Source organism: Theropithecus gelada, chromosome 1, assembly GCF_003255815.1.
Source record: "Theropithecus gelada isolate Dixy chromosome 1, Tgel_1.0, whole genome shotgun sequence".
Taxonomy (NCBI): domain Eukaryota; kingdom Metazoa; phylum Chordata; class Mammalia; order Primates; family Cercopithecidae; genus Theropithecus; species Theropithecus gelada.
Genome location: NC_037668.1, coordinates 149,722,964 through 149,746,275, shown reverse-complemented (window position 1 = coordinate 149,746,275; position 23,312 = coordinate 149,722,964). Strand labels below are relative to the sequence as shown.

The window sequence follows — 23,312 nt, the reverse complement described above, 5'->3', positions numbered from 1 at the left end:
GTGAGCTGACATGGTGCCACTGCACTCCAGCCTGGGCGATAGAGTGAAACTCCATCTCAAAAAATGAAAGAAAGAAAGAAAGAGAGAGAGAGAAAAAGAAAACTGCATTTTGGTGAGCAGGGGGTGCTGGTCAGGATCATGTATGAAGCGTGATTCTGGCATGGACCTGTCAGTATGGGTGGTTTTATAAGCAACGCTTTGTAGCCTTGACAGAAAAACTGCTTGTGCCCAATGCCAATCACTCAGTCTTTGTCAACTCAATTGCACATCCTCTCAGAGACAGCATCCATCTCCACTGACATCTAAAATATACAGTACCCTGTCACCATGTCTCAGGGGTGAGTATGTACTGCTAACATAACCTGCAGGTACACATGGCCTCCTTCCAGTTCTTTGCTATGTATGTGACTTCACAGTGTACACACAAAGCAGAGGAAGGAAGGGTTCATTCATTTTGAGGAACGGGTTTAAACAAAAATGATGGTTATGAGTTGATACCTGCTATTTATTCAAGTGTTACTAATTCTTCCTTAAGGACAATGAAGGGTTAATAGCATTCACTTTGAACTCAAGCCCTAAATATCACAACCATAGTAGGGTCTCTGTGTATGAAAATTCCAACCACTTACATGTATGGTCTGTAAGACTTGTTTTATAGTAAAATGAGACCAAAGATAAGTTTACTCAACAAAGGAAGCTATGTTAATTGGTAGTTTACAATATGTTGGACTTTTGCTTATTTATGTGCTACCTCCCTGCCAATAGATGGCAGGTCATGGCCTTCATTCAGTAAAAATTGTGGGGAGATTACCACTGAGGAGGTTTGAGTGTTGCCCTTTCTCTAGGGGAATAAAAAGTGTTGTGCCAAAAAAAAAATTCTTTCTCCCTTCTTCCAAGCATTCTATTGAGACATCACCTCTGCAGTGGGTTGAATAATTATTTTTGGCTAATCTTTATTTAGTGCCATCAAGCATGCTGCTGTACATAAGAAGGAGATTACAAACCTATCTTCAGTTGTTTTAAATGTTTCTTCAGAAATCTATTTTGAGTGTGAATTCTTCAGTCCATAAATCTGGTGATCATGGCGTCCAGATTCCCCGGAGTGTATGTAATGTTCCTCCTAAAAGGTGGCGAATTAATGCCTTCTGAACTTTGGGTGCCGTTTATTGTACTGTGCTGATAATTTACTAAATGACACCCTTGAGAACAAAAATACTGAGAGTCCCCTTGCAAAGTAGCTGACTTTCTCCCAGGGAGTAATTACGAATTGGAAGAAATGGATTAAGTAATATACATTATTGCTCATAATGCTGGCTTTTTTTTGTAAAAATAAAGTCAACGTTAAACAAGATAGATTGTACTGATTATATCTCATTTGATGTCTTATCTTCACTAAAACAATGCAATTAAAGGTATTATAGAAATAAAACAATATATTTAATAAGCAATTGATATTGTTGCAAATACCATATCCTTGTGTTAATATCTAGGCTTTTAAAAGTCACTTAACATTCTCATTGGATATAGAGCCAGCATGGCAATGGGCCAGCAGAGAACATCTCCTAAGAAGCCTGTGATTAAAAGACTTGACAAGATTAACTCAAAAAACTTAACTGTTCAAAGATACAATGTCCTTATTTACTCTGTGTAGCTTGATTTAATTTCCAACTTTTCTTTAAAAAACCCTCTACTTTCATATATATGCTTTTATAGAGGCAATTTGTATAAAACCAAATGTTATGGTCATGTATTTTTCTCAAATATAATCTAGCAAATATATGCAAAAATAACTTTCTAGTGAACCACTGTAAAATTATCTTTATTGGTTGAATAAGGAAATCTCAATCCACCTTTTGTAATACACTGCTATCAGATTATGCTTCTCTATACTGAAGGTTGTCTTTGGGGTATGAGTAAAAGCAGGAAAATGAAACCTGTTTCCAGGAACAAGTATATGTAAGCAGCCTCATGAAGTAAGATCCATATTTCATTTTCTTCTGCCTGCCAGAATTTCTCCGAAACAGAGAACATTCAGTCATAAAGCAGAAGATGACAACCTTTCTCTTGCAGGGCACCAAGATGTACCCTGAAGGACAGAATGGGGCCACATCATAATTTGTAGTGAATTACTTTGTCCTGTCTGTAGGCCTAACCCTCCAATCCTCCAAGACCACATTATTCTTCTTTCTGGAGAGACTGACCACCTTTGCCCCACTCTTGCCCTAGAAAAGATTATTGTCACTAAACGACAAGTAAATAAGGGAGGTTCATTTCTTTGCTTTGGAAAAAACTGAAGACATTTTAAACTCCCTAATGTAGAAGACATTTGGCTGTGTATTGTTCACACCACTTACTGTCCTCTGCGGTCATGAATGGAATCCAAGAACTATGTGCACTGCCAAATCCATTGGAGGCAACCAACCGAAACATATACTCTGTGTACGGTTGGAGATCGCTCACTTCATAGCTTAACGATGCAGAAGGATTAGAAAATAACCTGTATGGGAAAGAAATGTCAATTAGGAAGTTTTCAACATTCAAAGAAATAAAAGCAAATAAATTTCTTACTACAAAAAATTTTAGAAGATGCCAACATACATTTAAGTACTGTAATTTTCTGCCATCAAATGAGATCTCTTTTAAAATAAATGGCCATTGACTGAGAGTTTGTAATCTTGTGTTTATATGAAATGTAAATGCTAGTAGTATTGAGACTGACTGCCATGTTGATTTGTACAGTAGGTGTTATAATTTGTTAGTGACAGTTCAAACATTATATTGTTAGTTTCATTGCTTTTTGTAATGCATGTGCTCATGAAAAGTTTCAGTGGGAAGAATTCTTATTTTAAAGGCCATATAAGTGAAAAATAGATAATTTTGCAAAGCAAATGATTATCCTCTAAGTAGTCTGGGTTTTTTTTTCTTTTAACTTTTAAAAGGTAACCCATATTTTTTGCAAATGAGAACCGACCTACTCTTCAAAAATGTTATGTCTATATTATGTAACCCAGCTGACAGATAAAATGGACAAAGTAGAATGCTCACTCTAGAAATTCATGGGTGGAGTCGCCAGACCTCATCTGGAGTTGGTATCTGGGAGAGCCAGGAGCGTTATTACGAGCTGGTGTAGACCAGACAACCTGAAGACTGGTTGGAGTGGCAGATGAAAGCCTGGGAGGCAGCACGCCATCTGGAGCTGTCGAAAAACACAGATGAATTAGAGCAGAGAAAACTGTGGAGAACATATGCTGGATGGAATCGAAATGCTCCATATACTGGAAAAACTGTTCCTCAGGATCAACAACAATGTTAAACATGGTCCATTTAATTTAACATTTTCATTCCTGAACTCCTGTATTTCCTTATTGTTCATTTCAACACAATTACATTAGTATTTCAGTCTTAAAAGCCGGCCCCCAAACAGCAAGACAAATGAATATGCAGCACATTCCCACCTGTACTTCTGTTTATCTAATTGAAAACATGGAGGGAATTTAGTGAAGCAAATATTAAAGTACCTTTTTAATTTAACTCTTTGTTCAACAGACCAAGCAATTGAACACTGAAGCAGTGCAAATCTCATATTCATCCCCCCCGATATCATCCATTGCTGCCTTAAATCACACCACTACACATGAACACAATGACTTTATTTTCTTTCTTTCTTTTTTTTTTTTTTTTTTTTTTTTTTTTGAGGAAGGGAAGTCCCTTGCTAAAATTGTATTTTCCTGGAATGATAAATAAACATAAGTGGTTGAATATAGCATATTCCAGCCTTAATGCTCATCCATGAAAATATAAAAATTAAACATTTTTCCCTATGTGTGTTATACAGTTATCCCTTCTCACAGTTATCACTTCTCCTGCCCTTATTCAATTTTGCAAGTTAGAGCACACACACCACTTTTTCTAGTCTAGTTGAGTCTCCAGCCAATCTGTTCTGACTTCAACATACCTGCTTGGTACAATTTACCAGGGAAATCTATTTGAATGATTCTAGAAGCCCTAATAGGAATGTGTAAAACTAAAGCCTATTCTACTAAAAAAAATTGATGACACTGGTTATTTAATTAATTTTTTCCAACAGGTATACCTCAAATGAGCCTGTCATATCAGCATGTTCTAAATCAAATCAGTTTGTTCCAAAGCTATTCAGAAACCTGAAAGCAAATTCAGCAAAACGCTGTGCCTTTAGGAAAATGATCTAATGACTCTGAGCCTGTATTTTCTGATCTTTAAAGTAGGTATAATATTTTTCCTTTATAGAATTGTTGTGAAGTTCAGAGATCATATAAATAAAGCACCTGATTTTAGACCCTGATAATTACTAGCTGCTAAATATTATTACTATTATTACATTGGACTGACCTGAACTTTCTTTAGCATAATTTAATTGCTAGTATAACATACTTTGTTGGGAACATTCTGATTATTCTAATATAGGTTCCTAATGACCACAAATTACCAGAGGCCATTGATGAAGAAGGAGAAGTGATCAAAATAATGAGAATAAATGAAATATCAGGGTCCATTTTCAACTTCATTTTATACATAACCTTGTGTAGTGTGTCAATTTTATGTACTCTCCAATTCAGAAGAAGCTGTCTGTGAACAATGAGGCTAATGAATGACCAGTGATGAGAATAGAAGAATTAGATTACATGTTTCATCAATCTGCTGTAATGGGTTTGAGTTCATTAATAATTCATTCATTTGTTCAATAAACATTTATTGAGGCTTCACTCTGTGCTAAGCAGTACTCTTCATGTGGAAGGAGAACAGCACTGAATAAAACAGACACGACTCTTGCCCCTAGGTAGCTTACATTCAAGTGGAGAGAGCAGGTGATAAACAAATAAGTATTGTGTACACAATAATATCAGGTGGCCATAAGTGCTTTGCAGAAAAATAAAGCAGGGTAAGGAAAGAGAAGGTAAAAACAATTGTGCAGCTTTAGTTACTAGGTAACAACTTCAATTCGATGGGAAGATTATAGGAAGAAAATGCAATTCAGTGATATTTGAACAGAGACCTCACTGACATGAGGGAGACAGCCATCCAAATGTCTGGAGGAAGAGCAGTCCAGCCAGAGAGAGCAGTACATTCAGAGGCAGTAAGGAGGAAAACATTCTGGTTGTGTTTAAGGAACAGTAGGAAGGTCACCGTGGCTAACATGAACTAAGGAGGAGAGAGAAAGGAAAAGTCTTCACAGGAGTTGTAGTCTTCATAGGAGTCGTAGTCTTCACAGGAGTTGTAGGTCAGCATATATGTGATATTTAAAGGCTGAGATGGTGAAATAAACTAGAAGTGAGTGTTGATAGAATGAGTATAGAAGAGGTCTGAGAACTGAGCCCCGGAATCCACCAAAATGTTGAGGTCAGGAGGAAGCCTCTATAGCAAAGGATACTGAGAAGGAGTGGTCAGTGAGGTAGGAGGAAAACTGAGAAGGTATAGACTGGAAGCCAAGTAAAGAAAGAAGGCACATGAAAAAGGAAGGACATCACATGAAAAAGGAAGGACGTATCAGCTGTCCCAACTCGGCTGAGACTTTAAGGAAGAAGAAGACTGGGAGTTACAATTTTGCATTTGGCCAAGTGCAGGTGTTTGATAACTGCAAAGCACGGATGCAGTGCAGTGCTGGGCACAGCAGTCTGAGCTAAGGTTGTGAAGAGAATGAGGGAGTAAAGAGCAGATACATTGAGCTTAGACAACACTTAGAGGGAATTTATTCTAAAAGGGATTAGAAAATGGGGCAGTAGCTAGTGAAGCTCATGATATCAAATGAAGGTTTTCTAAAGACTGGAAGATGTTGCAGCATATAAGCATGTTTATTGGAAGAATCCAGCATAGACTAGGGGAAATGATACTGTAGAAGAATGATTGCCAGAGCAAAGTCCTAGTGCAGGAAGAGAGAGGTGAGTCCGTGCACAGTTGAATCAACTGAGAGTCAGTGCACACTGGCTACCAAACAGAGCAGGGATAGTTCTCGCATTGTGCAAAAGTGAATGGACAGATGAAGATGTAGAGCAGTGAGTAGATGCAGTGACAGAATAATAGCAAAGATCTCCTTTGATGATGCCCAGTTTCTCAGTGAGCAAAATAAAAGCAAAGGCTCAGTGACAAAGTGTGTGGATGAAATGGACGCTTGAAGAGAGAGGAAATGATATGAAATAATTCTCTCAATTAGTAAAAGTGTGGCACGACTAGAAAGTGCAATAAGATTGCTGCCCAGGGCCAGCTATCCACTTCTTAAGTTCACATTTTTGGTTTGAAGGACATTCATTGCTAAAGGCTTTTTAATTGATATTTTATCTATGAACACAAATGGTTTTAAACAATCATAATTTCTTATTTGATTTGTATACTTTGATTTATAATAAGTGCACACATAGAAAAAAGAACATTGTGAAAACACAGGCAAAAAGTAAAGTGCAAATTGCATACAATGTATCACATATAAAACCATGTCTCTTATTTGATTATTTTTGTCTAATTTTTCTACATCAAGGAGTATAATGTAATTGAAAATCCAAATTCTGAATTTCAAGTCATTAGCCCCCCAAAAAACAGTTTTTAATATGCACAAAAATCCCTTATGTGTTAAAAAAACTACATTGCCTTTCTATTAAGAAAGTAGGAAGAAGTGCCCCAAAGTAGGTTTCATAATAATAATAAAGTGTCATGAATTCTCTTCTGAGTAATAATAAAACAATATGCTCCATTAAATTGGTACACTTTGAATATATTAAATTGTGAAATATTTCCAAAAAGAATGGTCATCTTAAATTATTTATATATAACCACTCATTCTGTATGCTTCCAGTAACACTGAATTCTGGAAACCTTCCTTTCCCCTCTGTTTAACCCCTTTTATCCTAGATTTAATCCTTAGAGGCTCCTTAGCACCAAAGCAATAACTGGGAGCCAGCCATAATTCCGCTGCTGGTTTCTTAACAGAAGAGCCCTGTATCCATCAGCTTGATATATTGTCTCCAAGATGCTCTGTTGCTCAAAAAGCTTCTCTCAAGTTTAATATGACCCTCACGGGGCAAACACTCCAAGACAACCGCCTGAATCAACACATCTTGTCCAGTAAATACTAATTCTACACAGCGACTAGATAAAACAGCTACCCCAATCTATAAATTCAAAGGAAGTGGGTTTTTAATAAAATTTCGAATTTAACCTGCTTCAGAAGACCAAATTCATACAAAACATTAAGCAATAAATTAAATCACAGATTGGAATAACGAGATGGTATAATCTCTTGAATGTATAATTTTATTACACTTTAAAATGATATACACCACTAGACTCTTATCTATATGAAAAATGAAAGAAAACAAAAAACCAAATAGACAATGACCGAGACATGTCCTAAACTCCTCTAAGAAAACAAAACAAAATAAAACAAACAAAAAAGCAAATATAAAATGATTTATTTACACATGTCCTAAACCTTTGCTCCCTACAGATTTATAAAACTCTGGGGGTGAGCTCTCAAAGGCAAAAACAGAGGCTTTACAAATGTAGTTGGTGACTACCAAGTCTGTGGGGACAAGAAGAAGAATATTTTAGGGAGAAAATGAATTCACTGTGTTTTCCATATGCACTAAATTGTTTCTCAGGACATCCCACCAACGTGTTACTTCTGTGGTGTGTTTTTTTTGCCTGTGTGTGTGCATTTCAAAATAGTGAAATAAAATGCTGTATTAAAATATCAAATAAGCCTGTAATATTTTGTATCAAACTTAATTCTATAATACAAGATATTGAATACCACTCTGCACAAGGTTCTTGTTAGAGGCAGGGAAAGGGCAGAAGGAGGAATAAAATAATCTACTTTATGTTTAACAGATTAGACCTGACTCAAATAACTATATCACCAAAAAAAGAGTACTCTGAACAAAAGAGGTATAAATGCTACGGGGCACTCGGAAGTAGAAACTCACTTCCAGGGGTACACTGGGCCTTGTCTTTCAGAGATCCCTGGCTTGCAGAGGCACTGCCTTGGGGGTGCTATCAGTTGTTCATCCAGGTTAATGATGTTCTCAGCCTCATTCCAGGGCCTAGGGCTCCCACCAACTCTTTCTGTGCTCATTCCATTTAGATGTGGTGCTTCTTGCTGAATTCACTACGAATCTGACTCTAGCCTACCCCGAATTACCTCCTCACTTCAGGGATTACATTTTTGGCATTCTCATTTAGGCTTCTCTGTTAACATTAGAGAAACAGTGGCCTTTTACCTATATGCTGCATTACTGAATAGCCTGGCACATATTCAAAATCCTTGGATTACACATTTCTTCATCATTTTCTGAAATAGCTATGTATGAGCGAGGGTTTTAAATTCTACTTTCCAGAATGGAAAATTAAAGTTCAGACACATATATTGAGTCATTGAGTCATGAACAAATTGAAAACAGAAGGCAAGACTCGATTTCCAGTCACTAAACCATATGTCATTTAAAAAGATATTAATTATGAGGAATATGCAGATGTGCTAACAAATGGACAGTCAACCTTGAACACAAGGATGCACAAACAGAGCAGCATTAAATAGTAACAAGTAGGTTAAAATAGATTTCATATTCACAAAACAGTCTTTCATCAGAGCGAACTTTTTGAAAGCATACTATGTACAAGGTTATTTAACATAATTATTTAGAACCCTTAGAATTACACTCCAAAATTGTAGGGTTTTCTCTTTGTAGGATAGACGGAGAAGGTGAGGCTCAGAGAGAAGTTAAATATTTTATTTCAAATCACAGAACTGATATAACTGGCACACTGAGGATTCTAACATGGGCCGTTTTAAGTTCAAAGGCAGTGTGCTCTTAATTTTACATCATGAAACAGCCTGCTATAGTAAATGATTTATAATATAGACTATTAAATGTATTAAATAAATATAAAAGCAAACCATTTACATTATTAAATAAATAAGTTTCAATAAATGTTGGATTTATTTTCTGTCCAGGTCATATTCTTAAACAGTACCTTCTCTGTCTTATTTCTTTATCATAGCAGGGATTCCTATCATTCCACAAGGTACCACACATAGAACTACTAGCATGAATTTGACACATCTCCAGAATTAGTCAACATCTACAGAAATTCAATGAAACGTAGAATGGAGAGGTCTTCATGTTAGTGAGAGAAAAAGTATATTTTAAAAATTGTGTTTTCGTAGGTATGTCATGGATCTGATATTTGACCATAGAATATTAAAAAATAAAACAACAGAATCTTAAAATCAAAAGGCAGAAAGCTTAAAAGTCACCAACTTTATCTTCTCATCAAATAAGGAATCCTTGCCTAGAACATCCCAGAAGGTGACCCCAGGCCTCTGCTTGTTCCTTACCAGTGACATGGAAATAGTCGCTTTGCAAGTTGTCGCATCACATTATTGAATAGTCTTTATCATTGGAAAGTTCTTTCTGATGTAGAACAAAGAATTGTATCGGTTCTACAAAACTTAGGGCAAATATAACCTTTTATTCACATTGAGACCTTCTGAGTGAAATGGGGCACTCGAAGTGATTAATAGGAGTGAACCGAGTTGCAGCAGGCATAAACTGGGACTATTTTGGGCAAAAGGGGCATATGGTTGGTCATGCTAACAGCACCGAACTCCTTAGGACCTTACCTCTAATCTCTAATACCTGGACTAGAACCTCAGGTATTTTTAAGCATTTGTCCTCCTCTCCACTAAATTTCCCCATTTCAGTTTAAACATCCTGTTCTCTCCAACTAGTTTCCATGTAGTATGTTTTCTCAACCATTTTCTACCCTGGTTAACTGATTTGGATGTGTTCCAGTTTGAGAATGTCTTTTGAACTTACACTTCTTGTGTATTGTGACCACAGCCTGCCACAGGAAGACACTGACTTTCCTTTCTTCAAGTGATGCTGCTGAAACTTCACTGAGTATCTTAATTTTGGCCTGCTTAATACTGGAGTTCATCAAATTCATTTGTATCAGCTATGTAGCTGACTCAAAATAGTCATATAGATAGCTAAAGATACCAGATTAATTATTTTCTAATGTATACATAGTCTTAAAGGAATATTAAAGGAGCAGAGTAATTAAAGACATGCCATAATGCCCAACACAGTGCTCTATCTATGAAAGAGCCTATAAAAACTGGATGAATGGATGATCAATGGTTAGAAAAATGGATGAGTTGATGGGGGGAAAGATCTGCAGAAAAAACTATTTCTCTAATTAACCTAACAATTGTTAGGATCGAGAACATATTTTCTATTTACAAATAAATTGCAATAAAATATGAAAAATATTTTTAACATAAATGAGATTAATTGCTTGGAGGTATTATCAAACTAAATCTGAAATACTACTTTAGAGTACATTCATTTGATCATTCATTTCTCTCAATGTTCTTATTTCACAGATATAAAAACTGAGGTTAGAAAAGGCTAAGCAACATGTCTCAACGAATGATAGATAGAAACCTGTGGTTTCATATACATCCCTTTTGTTTTCACGACCATCGTTCATCTCTCAAAACCTCGTTGAATTTTAAATTTTAAATTTAAGTCTAATTATTGCTTTGTCCCACGATAAACCAAGGTAATGGTAACATAAACCATTTGAGAGCAGATATGCTTTTTATTTATCTTTGTAAACTTCAGAGCACTTAACAAATTTTGAGAGTTTAGTATTGGTCATTAAATACTTGTTAAACAAATGATAAAATTTAGTTCTTGGAGAACTAAAGAGAACTCTTTTAAAAGTACTATCAAGTACTATCTGCATTTTCCTAACTACAAATATGTTTATGATATAAACTTTGAAGGTTATAAAACAAATGAAGAAAACAATCATCCATAATTACACTACCTAGAGATAGCCACTGTTAAATTATTATAGATAATCTTTCCTGTCTTTTATTCTATACAAATAGATGTGCACATAATTAAGAAAAACATTAAGATGAATACTTACATATTATTTAGTAAACTTTATATACTTTACCATATATGCCAGTAAGTATTTTTGGTAGCATGACTTTTCAAATAATGGCACGCACTATTTTTATAGATGCAGAACATTCACTTAATAAAGATGACATTGATAGATACTGAATGATGCATCTTTAGGGATCCATTTAGAGTTATTGGGTAAACAAGAATGAATGCTCTACCATTTCAGATATTAGTTGACTAATTGTTTTCCAGAAAGTTGAATTTATACTACCATCACTAAGGTATGAGTGGTCTGTTTCCCAGTATCCTCATCAAAATGAGTATTTTAAATAATGCCTATATATATACACACACACACACACATATATACACACATATATATAATAATACAAGTATATAATTAAATATATTATATATCTACATGTCATATAATTTGTATATAGTATAATTACATATGATGGATATAAAGTGTGTGTGTGTGTGTGTGTATATATATATATATATAATAATTCATTAAGTCAGCAGTTATTTAAAAAATCATCTATTTTATGCCTAGCACTATTCCATAACCTGGGAATATCGTAATGAACAAATTAAAATGGTTTTTATTAAGAGGAGTGAGATGAAAGACAAAAAAAAAAAAAAGATAGAGGCGAAACTATAGAGACAATAAAAAGAGATCAGAGATTGCCAGGGGTTGGGGGAGGGATGTATGAATGAATAGATGGAACATGGAGGCTTTTCAGAGCAGTGAAGCCACTTTGTATGACACTATAATGGTAGGTACATGTCATTATATATTAGCCTAAAGCCATAGAATGTACAACACCAAGAGTGAACCTTAGTGTATACTATAGACTTTGGGTGATAAAAACAAGTCAGTGTAGGTCCACTCTGTGGAAGAGGATGATAATGGGTAAGAGTTATCATGGAGGCAAGGATATAGGGGAACTCTGCACCTTCTGCCCAATGTTGCTGTGAACCTAAAGCTGCTCTTAAAAATAAAGTCTATTAACACTTAATGAGAGGGAAAAAAAGCATTTCTAATATAAGGGCATTGAGAGTGATGAGGGAGGGAGTGGAGCAAAGTTAGCATGTTAGATGCAATAGGCAGGGAAGGCCTCTCTGATGAGGTTTTATCTGAGCTGAGATTTGGAAATCACTGGGACAAGCACAAATGAAGCAGACCCAAGGCAGAAGCCTGTTTGACATGTGTCTGGAAGGTATTGTTCATAGAGGATTTGGTGATGGAACAGATGTAGGGATGCAGAGAATGAAAGAAGGATGCTTGACTCCGAAGCTTCTGGTCTGAGAAATTAACTGAAAAACAATATCATTTTCTGAGATGGGTCTAATAGGGGAGGGACACTTGGTGGAGGAAGAAAAAAAATTTGTTGGTTCTGGATTGCCTAAGATATTTTTAGAAGGTCATTGTCTACACGGGACGAGAGTTCATGTGTTTAAGTCTGGGCATATACATAAGGAAGGTATCAGTCTATAGACAGCACTGAAAACCAAAAGACTATGATTGAAATATTTACAATATGCTTATTGGCTATTTACCATTTCCTAATTTCTAAAATGCTTGTTCATGCATTGTTTCCAACTAAAACTTTTTTTACCTTTGATAAGCTTTTTATTACTTTATATAATCCTGAACATTTCACATTTTTTCACTATCATTTACGTTCAATTAGCACTTGTTACATTTTTAAAATAATTGGCTGATTAGCAGCTAATTAATGTCTTTACTGTAATGTCTTTTTTTAGAGTTTATTTTGATTAAATCACAGAAGAGGCAGATCTGTGTATTGGTTAAGAGCCAACTTATCTGGGTTCAAATCCTGATTGTGTTAATTACTGAGCAAGTACCAAAATCTCTATGTGCCTCAGTTTCTTCACAATGAAAGAAAGACTAAGATGGTACATATTTCACAGAGTATGGTTGGGAGGATTACATAAGTTAACGTATCAAGTGGTTACACAATATAATATGTACATGATATAATCAAGTACATATCATAAGTACCATGTAAGTGTTTGCTATTGTCATGATCTTTATCTTACCCCCAATGTCTGTCGCATGATCCTGTCATATCTTTACTCACACGATAACTACAATCATGCTTTACTCATTTATTACATTGATCAAAGTATCTTCTTAAGTATCACTAAGTCATTTAATATATCCCAAAAAACATGTTGCTGGGTGATACTGTAATGACTAGAGAGACATAGTAGTTGTACATTTTTATGTAATGGCAAAAAAAAAAAAAGGGACATAACATTTTGGGGTCAGCATCACAAGCATTAATATCTTGTAGACAATCTAGCTCAGTTTATAACTATTTAGTTGCTAACATCGTCCAAATGATTACTTTATGATTCTCTTCATGCCATAGTAAAGATGGTAGGCATGATAGGAATTAAATGTTTTGAGAACCTTATTTGTTCATGGTTCATTTTAAGTTACTTGAAAATAAGCACCATACATTAAGATTTATTGTTTCTCTCTGAAATTTTCTTCCCTATCCTTGATGACTTCATAATTGAGATGGCTCTAGATACATTATTTGTAATAATAATATTTATGAAATAACAAAGTCCGATCCTATAATATTTCATAATCACTTAAAAAATTCACAAGGTTTAGTAAAAGTATGTTCTGCTTATACCCAATACAGAGCTTAAATTACCCAGCCATCTTAGTTTTAATCACTTGAGAATTTTTTCTTAATTTTTAATTTTTTTTAATTTCATGGCATATAGGAGGTATATTTATGGGGCACATGAGATGTTTTGATGCAGGCATGTAATGTGAAACAAGCACCTCATGGAGAATGGGGCATCCATCCCCTCAAGCATTTATCCTTTGAGTTACAAACAATCTAATTACATTTTTTAAGTTATTTAAAACTATACAGTTAAGTTATTATTGCCTACAGGCACCCTATTGTGCTATCAAATAGTAGGTCTTATTCATTCATTCTATTTTTTTAACCCGTTAAACATCCCCTCCATTCCCTAAACCTCCACTATTCTTCCCAGCCTCTGGTAACCATCCTTCTACTCTCTAAATCCATGAGTTCAATTGCTTTGATTTTTAAATCCCACAGGTAAGTGAGAATATGCAACATTTGTCTTTCTGTGCCAGGCTTATTTCACCTAATGTAATAATCTCCAGTTCCATCCAAGTTGTTGCAAATGACTGGATCTCATTCTTTTTATGGCTGAATAGTACTCCATTGTATATATGTACCACATTTTGTCTATCTATCCATCTGATGATGGATACTTAGGTTGCTTCCAAATCTTAGCTATTGTAAACAATGCTGAAACAAACATAGGAATGAAGCTATTTCTTCAATATACTGATTTTCTTTATTTTGGGTATATATCCTGCAACGGGATTGCTGAGTCATATGGTAGCTCAATTTTTAGTGTTTTGAGGAACCTCTATATGGTTCTCCATAGTGGTTGTACTAATTTACATTCCTACCAGCAAGGTACAAGGGTTCCCTTTCTCCACATCCTTGTCAGCTTTTATTTATTGCCTGTTTTTTTGGACATAAGCCATTTTAACTGGGGTGAGATGAAATCTCATTATAGCTTTGATTTGCATTTCTCTGATAATCGATGATGCTGAACACCTTTTCATATGACTGCCATTTGTATGTCTTCTTTTGAAAAATGTCTATTCAAATATTTTGCCTATTTTTTGGATTATTAGGTTTTTTCCTATAGAGTTGTTTGAGCTCCTTATATATTCTGGTGATTAATCCCTTGTCAGAGGGATAGTTCGCAAATATTTTCTTCCATTCTGTGGGGTGCTCCTTCACTTCATTGATTGCATCCTTTGCTGTACAGAAGATTTTTAACTTATGTGACTCCATTTGCCCATGTTTATATTGGTTGTCTGTGCTTGTGGGATATTGCTCAAGAAATCTTTGCCCAGACCTATGTCCTGTAGATTTTCCCCAATGTTTTCTTGTAGTAGCTTGATAGTTTGAAGTCTTTGACTTAAGTTTTTAATCCATTTTGATTCTATTTTTGCATATGGTGAGAGATAGGGGTCTAATTTTATTCTTTTTAAAAGCATATATTTCTAGGAACTTTTGTGGGTATGTAGTGTGTATTTTTATACACACACACACACACACACACATACATGAAGTACATTCGATATTTTCATACAAACATGCAATGTGAAACAGTCACATGATGGAGAATGGGTTATCCATCCCCTCAAGCATTTATCCTTTGAGTTACAAACGATTCAATTACTTTTTAAAAAATTTTTATTTTAGGTTCAGGGGTACATGTGCAGGTTTGTTACACAGGTAAACTCAAGTCATGGGGGTTTGGTGTACAGATTATTTCATCACCCAGGTAATAAACTTAGTACCCAATGGTTATTTTTTCTGCTCCTCTCCGTCTTCTAACCCTTCCCCTTCACCCTCAAGTAGGCCCTGTGTCTGTTTTTCCCTTCTCTGTGTTCATGAGTTCTCACGTAGCTCCCACCTTTTGAATGCATCTGCATTTTTCTCATTTGGCCTTGCAAGTATCAATGATGTGAGTATTGCATGCCTCCTACAGTTCTTTGTGATTGTGCTAAGTGCCAGGCTGGGATTCAAACATGAGAATTTGGATTCAAAACCTCATCCTCTTTCCTGTTTACTATGTAATCTCCAAGCTGTAAATATGGAAATATAGAAAGATTAAACATTTGTGATAAAACTGCGCTGTCATTTTTATATTCCCTGAAAACCAGATCTACCCATCCTCTTTTCCTCCCTTGCCAGGCATTGTGCCAGGTGATGGGTGCATAATGAAGAACAAACTAGCCAGAGTCACACCATTATGGGCATGAGAATATTGTCAAGTGGAGCAAGACTGGTATCAAACAAATAGAAAGCAATATGTAGTTAAAATGTTCACAAAGTGCTATGAAGGAGAAGAGTGTACTATAAGTGGTATCATTAAAGGGGGCTGACTTAATTTTGGTTGAAAGAAAAAAGTTTTTCTAAGGAAGTGGTAGTTAAGTTTGGACCTGTGAAATGACTAAGATTTTGCTGCCCTATTACGGGCCGAAAGCTCTATGGTGATCTCAGTTTTTAAGGAATTAAAAGCAGGGCAGCAAGGGTGGGAGGCACTGGTCTTGTAGCCCAGATAAGGAGTCTGAAATGTGTATTAAGGAGATGAGGAATCACTGATTCCATCAATATTTTAAGCAAAGAAACTACAATTGTTGCTTAGTTTGAAAATACTGAGGCACAGATGATGGTGGCTACTCTCTGGTAAATGGACTGGACTGGATACTGAAAAGGAATGAATGGATTATCATCTTATTGATATACCTTGATTGGAGTTTTTTTTTTTTTTTCCATAAAAGTTGAGTGCAGAGTATGAAAAACAATCCAATTACTAAGTATTTCTGGCTACTTGATTTCATTACTCTCACTTCTGGGAGCTCATTCTTACAAGGATCAATAAAGAATCTGCATTCATGTTATTAAAATACCAGAAAGAGATGGGGAAAACTGTAGATAACCTTTATAATTTATTAACCTGCCTAATTATCAAAATATTTTTAAAAACATTTAGAACAAAATGCAAGAAAACAGAGCTGAATAATGAAGGAAAAAGATCAGTGAATTGTATCACAAAACCTTTACTAAGGTAAGCCATTGTCAAGCAACAGACTTTTTTTTTTTTTTTTCCGGAGACAGAGTCTCACTCTGTCACCCAGGCTGGAGTGCAGTGGCGCAATTTCTGCTCACTGCAACCTCTGCCTCAGCCTCCTGAGTAGCAACAGACTTCTTTTTCTGAGATTCGCAGGAGCCAAATGGCAAAACAGAAAAGAAATGTCATGAGTTACCAATCAATACATTTTCTTAAAAAGTTATTTTTTGTTGTTTTTCCAAGAAGTTTTCATTTTGTGGGAATAAATTTGGTCTAAAATGGACTCTTCTTCTTTAATAAAACAATTTGCATTTGTGTAAAACAAGAAAATCACAGTAAATCCATTAGCTTTTCTGATTTTTAAAAATAACTGCATACAATAATCCCACCATATAAAGAACATACAATTTTGTACTTAAAACTAACATCCAACTTTAACAACATTGACATAGTTGTCTTACATCATTATTTATAAACACATTTAAATTTACTGTCCTCGTTTTTTTTTAAGAGCAACCCCTTCTCCCCCTAGAAGGTGAAGCCAAGCTCTAACTACCTTGATCTAGCCAATATCTCCTTAGGGAATTCCTAAGTAGCCAGCTGGAACATGCAGTAAGGGCAGTTATGAACATCACCACAATGGTGGCCAGGGCCTTCAGTTCCATCAGGAAATGCACTCCACCTGCTCCCAAAGTCTGTTTTGCACAGGACCTAGGGTTACGTCTGGTAGCTAGAAAGAGCTCAGCAACTGCTTTGGTTGAATGAAATTTGAACAAAGTTCAAAGTTTTGGTATAGAGTCTTTATGCTAATTGAGTTGTTTATTAAACAACTCAACAACTTTAATGAATGACTTTGGTTCATTGCCCCTTGAACAATGCTAACATCTTGATATTCATTTGTAAACATAAGCACACTACAATGTCAGAGTTAATGCTGGGGAGGTATTGTACACCAGGCAATGGACTAAATGTTTTGTATGTATCATAACACTGAATCCTCCTAATAGTCCTAGGTGTGAAGTAGGTGGGTCACGGAATCTGAAACTTCATAAGATAAATGACTTGCACAAGACCACATAGGTAATAAGGGGATTGTGCTGCTGCTTCAATCCAACAACTGTCTCCAAAGTTCAAGTTCCTGTTATTTTAAACAATGTTGTTTAAAATGAGCCAAACCAGACCTTTGCCCTTCCTCACAGACATAAAACGTAGCTAGCCTCCTTTCCCTACCTCTTTCCCATCCAACACACAGGAACCTAAAGAACTAACTTGGAGAGTGGATACTGTTTTGAAGAATGGTAAAAATCTAACAGTTCAGAGTTTTGAAAGAAAGCAAGATATTTTTGAGGTTTTAAACAAATGCGTTGTTTAAATTTTTAGGAGGATTTTTTGGAGTAGAGGTTTGAAGAAATCGTCTCTGTCTTTCTCAGTCTATTACTATCTCTTTCTCTCTGTTTAGTAATTTTTTTCTCTTTTATGTGTCAAGGCACCCTTGGCTCTGAGAAAGGAGTCTAGAGAAAAATAGAGAAACAAGATATATAACAAGAGCTATAGGTTTTACACATCCAACCTAAATAAATGATATTTCTTAAGGTTGTCACTAGCGTAGTAGAAGAGTATTTAGGTCAAACTCTGACTAGGAAAGAAACATGTGCAAAAATAAAAAAAATTAAAAAATCATCATTTCTTATATTAGTGACAAAATAAAATATTTTAAAGTACATTAGCAAATAAAACCTGAAGGTGGTACAACATTTATCTAGGTCTTTCACAGACATATTTAGGATTATTGTTCTGAAGGAACTGAAAACTTCTCCAACATTTCACGGAGAAATGGTAAGAATACATCAGTCAAATTGGTGCAAATATTTGTCAAAAATTATATAAAACCCAATGGGCAGATTTCACCTAGCTCCAGTAATTATTCTTCATGAAATAAAAAATGGTTCTGGTGTTCACTAAGAATGCTTTAATTAGAATGGAAAAGAAGCAAGGATATCCCCAGTTACACTATATAATAGGAGTAATATAGAAAGGGGGGCAGAGGTGGGTCAAGGGCACCAGAATAAAAAGACACCACTGAATACTAATTGCTATTGACCATTTTGAGAAATAAAAGATTCCACTTCACATTAGCATCCATAGGACCAAGGTAACACACCTCCACCTCCACCTCTCTTTGTGGTTTAAGATTAAAGAGTTGTTTAAAATTGCTCTGCAAGACAATTTCAGTGAATTTGTTAACCAAGAAACATGAGACAGACTGAAGTCATCCTCTGTTAATTTTGAAATACCCCAAAGCTATGAATGATGTAGCTCACTGTGCTCGGAGAAAAACAGCGATTTTGAATTTCATTAGATACATTATTTGTTCAACTAGACTGTGGAACTGTCACTTTGTCTGACTAATTAGAGGCCCTGAAGTTGGTGGTCATAATGCCCAGAAGAATTTTTTTTTGTGTTATGTCTTAAACCGTCAACCAAATTTTTTTCCTTTTCCTCACAGAGACTTCCTACATTTAGACACTCTAGTTAAGCCTTTGCTTTCGACTTTTGAATTCCTCTTAGTATTCCTAAGAGTATTTCTTAGCATTCTTATTATTTTGAATACCATCATATTCATCCAATTAGTTTCCAGGCAGCATAGATTAAATTCTTTTTTCTTGGGTACCTGATTGCTTGAGCCCTTTGTTTAAAGCATATCTTCAATTGGAAAAATAATTTAAAATATAGGCAACAACAATACTGTTCAATTAATTGTATTTTATTTTTGATTCTAATATTGCTCACTGACTTCGTTTAAAATAATTCACTGAAGAATTTAGCCTTTGTGAAATTAAAAATTGATACACTTAGCAAGGTTAACAATAAGTAAATTCAAGTTCAAGTCAAAGCCACTCTTTTCAGGAAGAGTGCATTAAATTATCCCTTGTTGAATGTATCTAACAAGAAAAACAGCAAAATAAATTACTGAGGGGGTAGATACAGTGGCTCACAACTATAATCCCAGTATTTGGGGAGGTTGAGGTGGGCACATTGCTTGAGCCCAGGAGTTTGAGACCAACCTGAGTAGCATAGTGAAACCCTATCTCTACAAAAAAATACAAAAATTAGCTGGGTGTGGTGGTGCATGCCTGTACTGTCAGCTACTCAGGATGCTGAGGTGGGAGAATTGCTTGAGCCCAGGATATCGAGGCTGCAGTGAGCCGTGACTGTGCCACTACACTCTAGCCTGGGTGTCAAAGTGAGAGCCTCTCTCAAAAACAACAGAAAATGACTGAGGTCGTGTAGAAAATAAACCATTATATTTTAGAGATGGACTCTTCCTCTATGGTGCTATTGAATCCAATATTCTAAGATACAATCAAATACCAAGAAATTAAGTGACCTTTGAATAGTGGAGAAAATTTTAGTCATTCAATGATTAAAGAATCAGAGCAGATTGGTTATAAAAGTCATTGTAACAATGGGAACTGATATAATATTCAAGTTTATTAATTAAATTACTCAAATAATAACTAGATCTAGCATTAAAATGCTTAAATTAAATGTGGGGCATCTGCTATGATCTATCTCTGTCAATCCTATAATTCTTATGTTGAAATTCTCACCACCAAGGAAATAATATTAGGAGATGGAGTCTTGGGAGGTGATCAGGTTATGAGATTGTAGCCCTCATGAATAGAGTTAGTGCCCTTTAGGGAGACTTTTCACCCCTCCTGCCATGTGAAGTTAGAGTAAAGAAAATGACTCTCTATGAGGAAGAGCCTTCACTAGACACTGAATCTGTCAGCACCTTGATCTTGGACTTCCCAGCCTCCAGAACTGTGTGAGATACATTTCTATTGCTTGTAAGGCACCTAGTCTATAGTATTTTGTTGCAGCAGCCCAAACGGACAAGACAGCATCCCTTACCTCAACAGGTCATTAATTTCACATTCTCTATTAGTAAAAATAAAACAATAGTCATCGGCAGAATTTAAACTGCTAAAAGACTTCTAAAAACTGATTTCACCTCATAAGTACTAGAGTTAGAATCAAAATTTGAGAATAAAAATTATGACGTTCATTTTTACCACAACAATGATCAATAATTATATGAAGAAAATTTGTAATCAGGCTATCAGTGATAGTTATTTGTTTCTAGTAATTTAGTCACAAAATTATTATCCAGTATAGCGTTGGCATCAGAAAGCATATGGGATTAATGTCAAGGAATTTTGTCACTTTTAGGTTTATGAACCTATGGGGATTTAGAAGTCTAAAACAAATGTATTCATATTAATAACTCTTTTTTATTTTTATATTGCGTAAATTGGAATACTTATTTGTGAAGAATAATATGGTAATCAATACATAGCTTTGCCTAGAAGAAGATCACCCCCAATTCCCAAGAATTTTCAATTGGTTATTTAAAAAATGATTATTGGACATTTATTGGACATAAAATTTTAAGGGTCCTTCCCCTTAAAATTTTAGTTCTAATGCTTCCTATACTTCAGGAATCAGCAGCCATTAAATAGTGAAGTTCTAATTTGCCACTGTCCAATCTTCTCACATAGGGAAGGATAAAACTGTTCAATGTAACAACTACTATGTGTACTGCATCACGTTGTATCTATTGCAGGCATCATCATAATTAAGTTCTCAGTGTGGATCCTATAAGATAGTGCTTATTATTTACTACCATTTACAGAGGAACAGAGTAAAGCAGAGTCTGATTGTATAACTTGCCAAAGCTCATACAGCTAGTAGGAGGGGGAAAATTAAGATTTGAACCAAGTCCTACTGATCTTAGAATTCACGCTCTTTATCAGCACAACAACATGTGAGTGTAGTGTGTAGTGTGTATTTGTGTAGGTGTTACAAATAAACAGAAGAGAGATGGGATGTGGCATTTTCATATATATTATTTTTATTCTGCATAGTATTTTCCCTCTCAAGCAACCTATAATTTCATATTTTCTCAGGAAGTAAGACTTTGTAAATGTTATTTTCTAGGAAAGTAAGCATTGATAAAAAGCTGAAAGTTAACTTTAGATTATCAAGACTATTTCACTGACCATAAAGCCTAACAACATAAGAGAAATTTAGGTTTAATTTTTTCTGAGACAGTCTCTCAAATACATTTAAAGATTTCAGAGTAGCCTGAATCCATTCACTAGTTCTACAATAGAACTGTATCTGGCCATGTCACTGTCAGGCATAGTAACAGAAATTACTGTATGTTTTATTAAAAGCCTATTTTTGTCTCTCTCTCTCTCTCTTAACTAAAACCCTAATTTAGTTGTTGTTCCCTTAGGTACAAAGTACACAGTTCATAATTCATTTGATATAAAATGTCAGTTTAGATTCTTGCCCTTCTTTGATAAATGAGGAAAAAACATGTACGTTTCAATTTCCTCAATGCCAGAACTACCAGGAACAACCCCCTGTTGTGTTTCTCAAAGACCTTGGTGTTAAATTAAACATCAAGATTCAGCAACTGTGGGGAAGGATATTTCCAAGACAGAGAGAACAAATACATGAGACAGAGGGAGACAGCTAATGCTTTTCCTACTAGTCAAGTGATATCTCCCAAAGAGCATCTTTGATCCTCAAATTAGTCCTCACTTATAATTTAATACACCACAACCAGTCTGCCGTTTCCTTACACTTAGTTTTAGAGACAGCTGTTGGAATCATCAAGGAAGATAAAAATTTAGATGTTTACAGGTTAATTTTCAACCTAATGGTGATAGCTTATGTATATTTTGTATTTATATATCATGCTTTATGTCCTTTAAACAAAGAATTGAGCAGCCACCTAATGTGGCAGCTGATCTCAGGGCACACACATTCTTTATTCCTTGTCTAAACCCATTGAGGAAAGTTCTGTAATTATGAAACCCCTTCCCAGATGAGCAAAATGAGGCTTAGAGAGGGGATAAGTTTCTCAAGGTCACACAATCAGGAAATGAAAATGCTGGGGATGGCAAGTGGTGAATAAGTTGAATTGTGATATTTTGATAGACACTGTGCTTTACAAATGCACAGTCTAAGACATATGCTTACTTGATTTATAGCATCAACCATGGGAATAAGATTTAAGCTTTTTCCTATGGTCATGCTCTGAACTTCAGATTTTGATGAGGAAATTATTCCTGTTTTCTTATGGCCCAGAGGTCACACATGGTCATTTTGTGGCCATTCCAGTGAACAATTTTCCGACATACTCACACTGTTCACAAGGCTTATTTCTAGAATATTCCACTTGTGAATAAGTGTCTTCACCTGACTCTAGTGTTTTTTCAACTGTTCACAGAAAATTGTATTAGTACAGAAAGAAAAAGATTCTTTCTTTCATTAACTTTTACAAATATAAGTTTTCTTGCTCTCTTTTAAGAAAGTTTGTTAATTTTTCAAAATTAATACTATTAGGTTAGTTAAATCTCTTCACAATAGTGCAAACTGTGTACAATCAGAAGATCACACTATTCATTTTTTTTTTGAGATGTGGAAGTCATTATCACAAAGAATTCAACTTTAACATAAGTCCAAAGAAAGGACAACTTAGTAATGAAAAATAATGACACCACTATTACGCACTAATGTTTTGAACAAATGTATTTGAACAAGTTCTAATGACATTTTCTATGCTGCACCTATAAAAAAGCTTCTACAAGAGCAAATCAAATCAGA

At 35.2% G+C, this 23,312-nt stretch overlaps 1 protein-coding gene across 1 annotated transcript in view; it reads right to left on the bottom strand.

Annotated features, from left to right (window-relative positions):
• The window catches only part of USH2A (usherin), a 795,153-nt gene that overhangs the window by 279,582 nt on the left and 492,259 nt on the right, over positions 1-23,312 (bottom strand). The window contains exons 38-39 of the mRNA XM_025367257.1: positions 3,046-3,196; positions 2,355-2,497 (exon numbers count right to left, since the gene is read on the bottom strand). Of these exons, the coding sequence (XP_025223042.1) occupies positions 2,355-2,497; positions 3,046-3,196 (294 nt within the window). The remainder of the gene's footprint in view (positions 1-2,354; positions 2,498-3,045; positions 3,197-23,312) is intronic.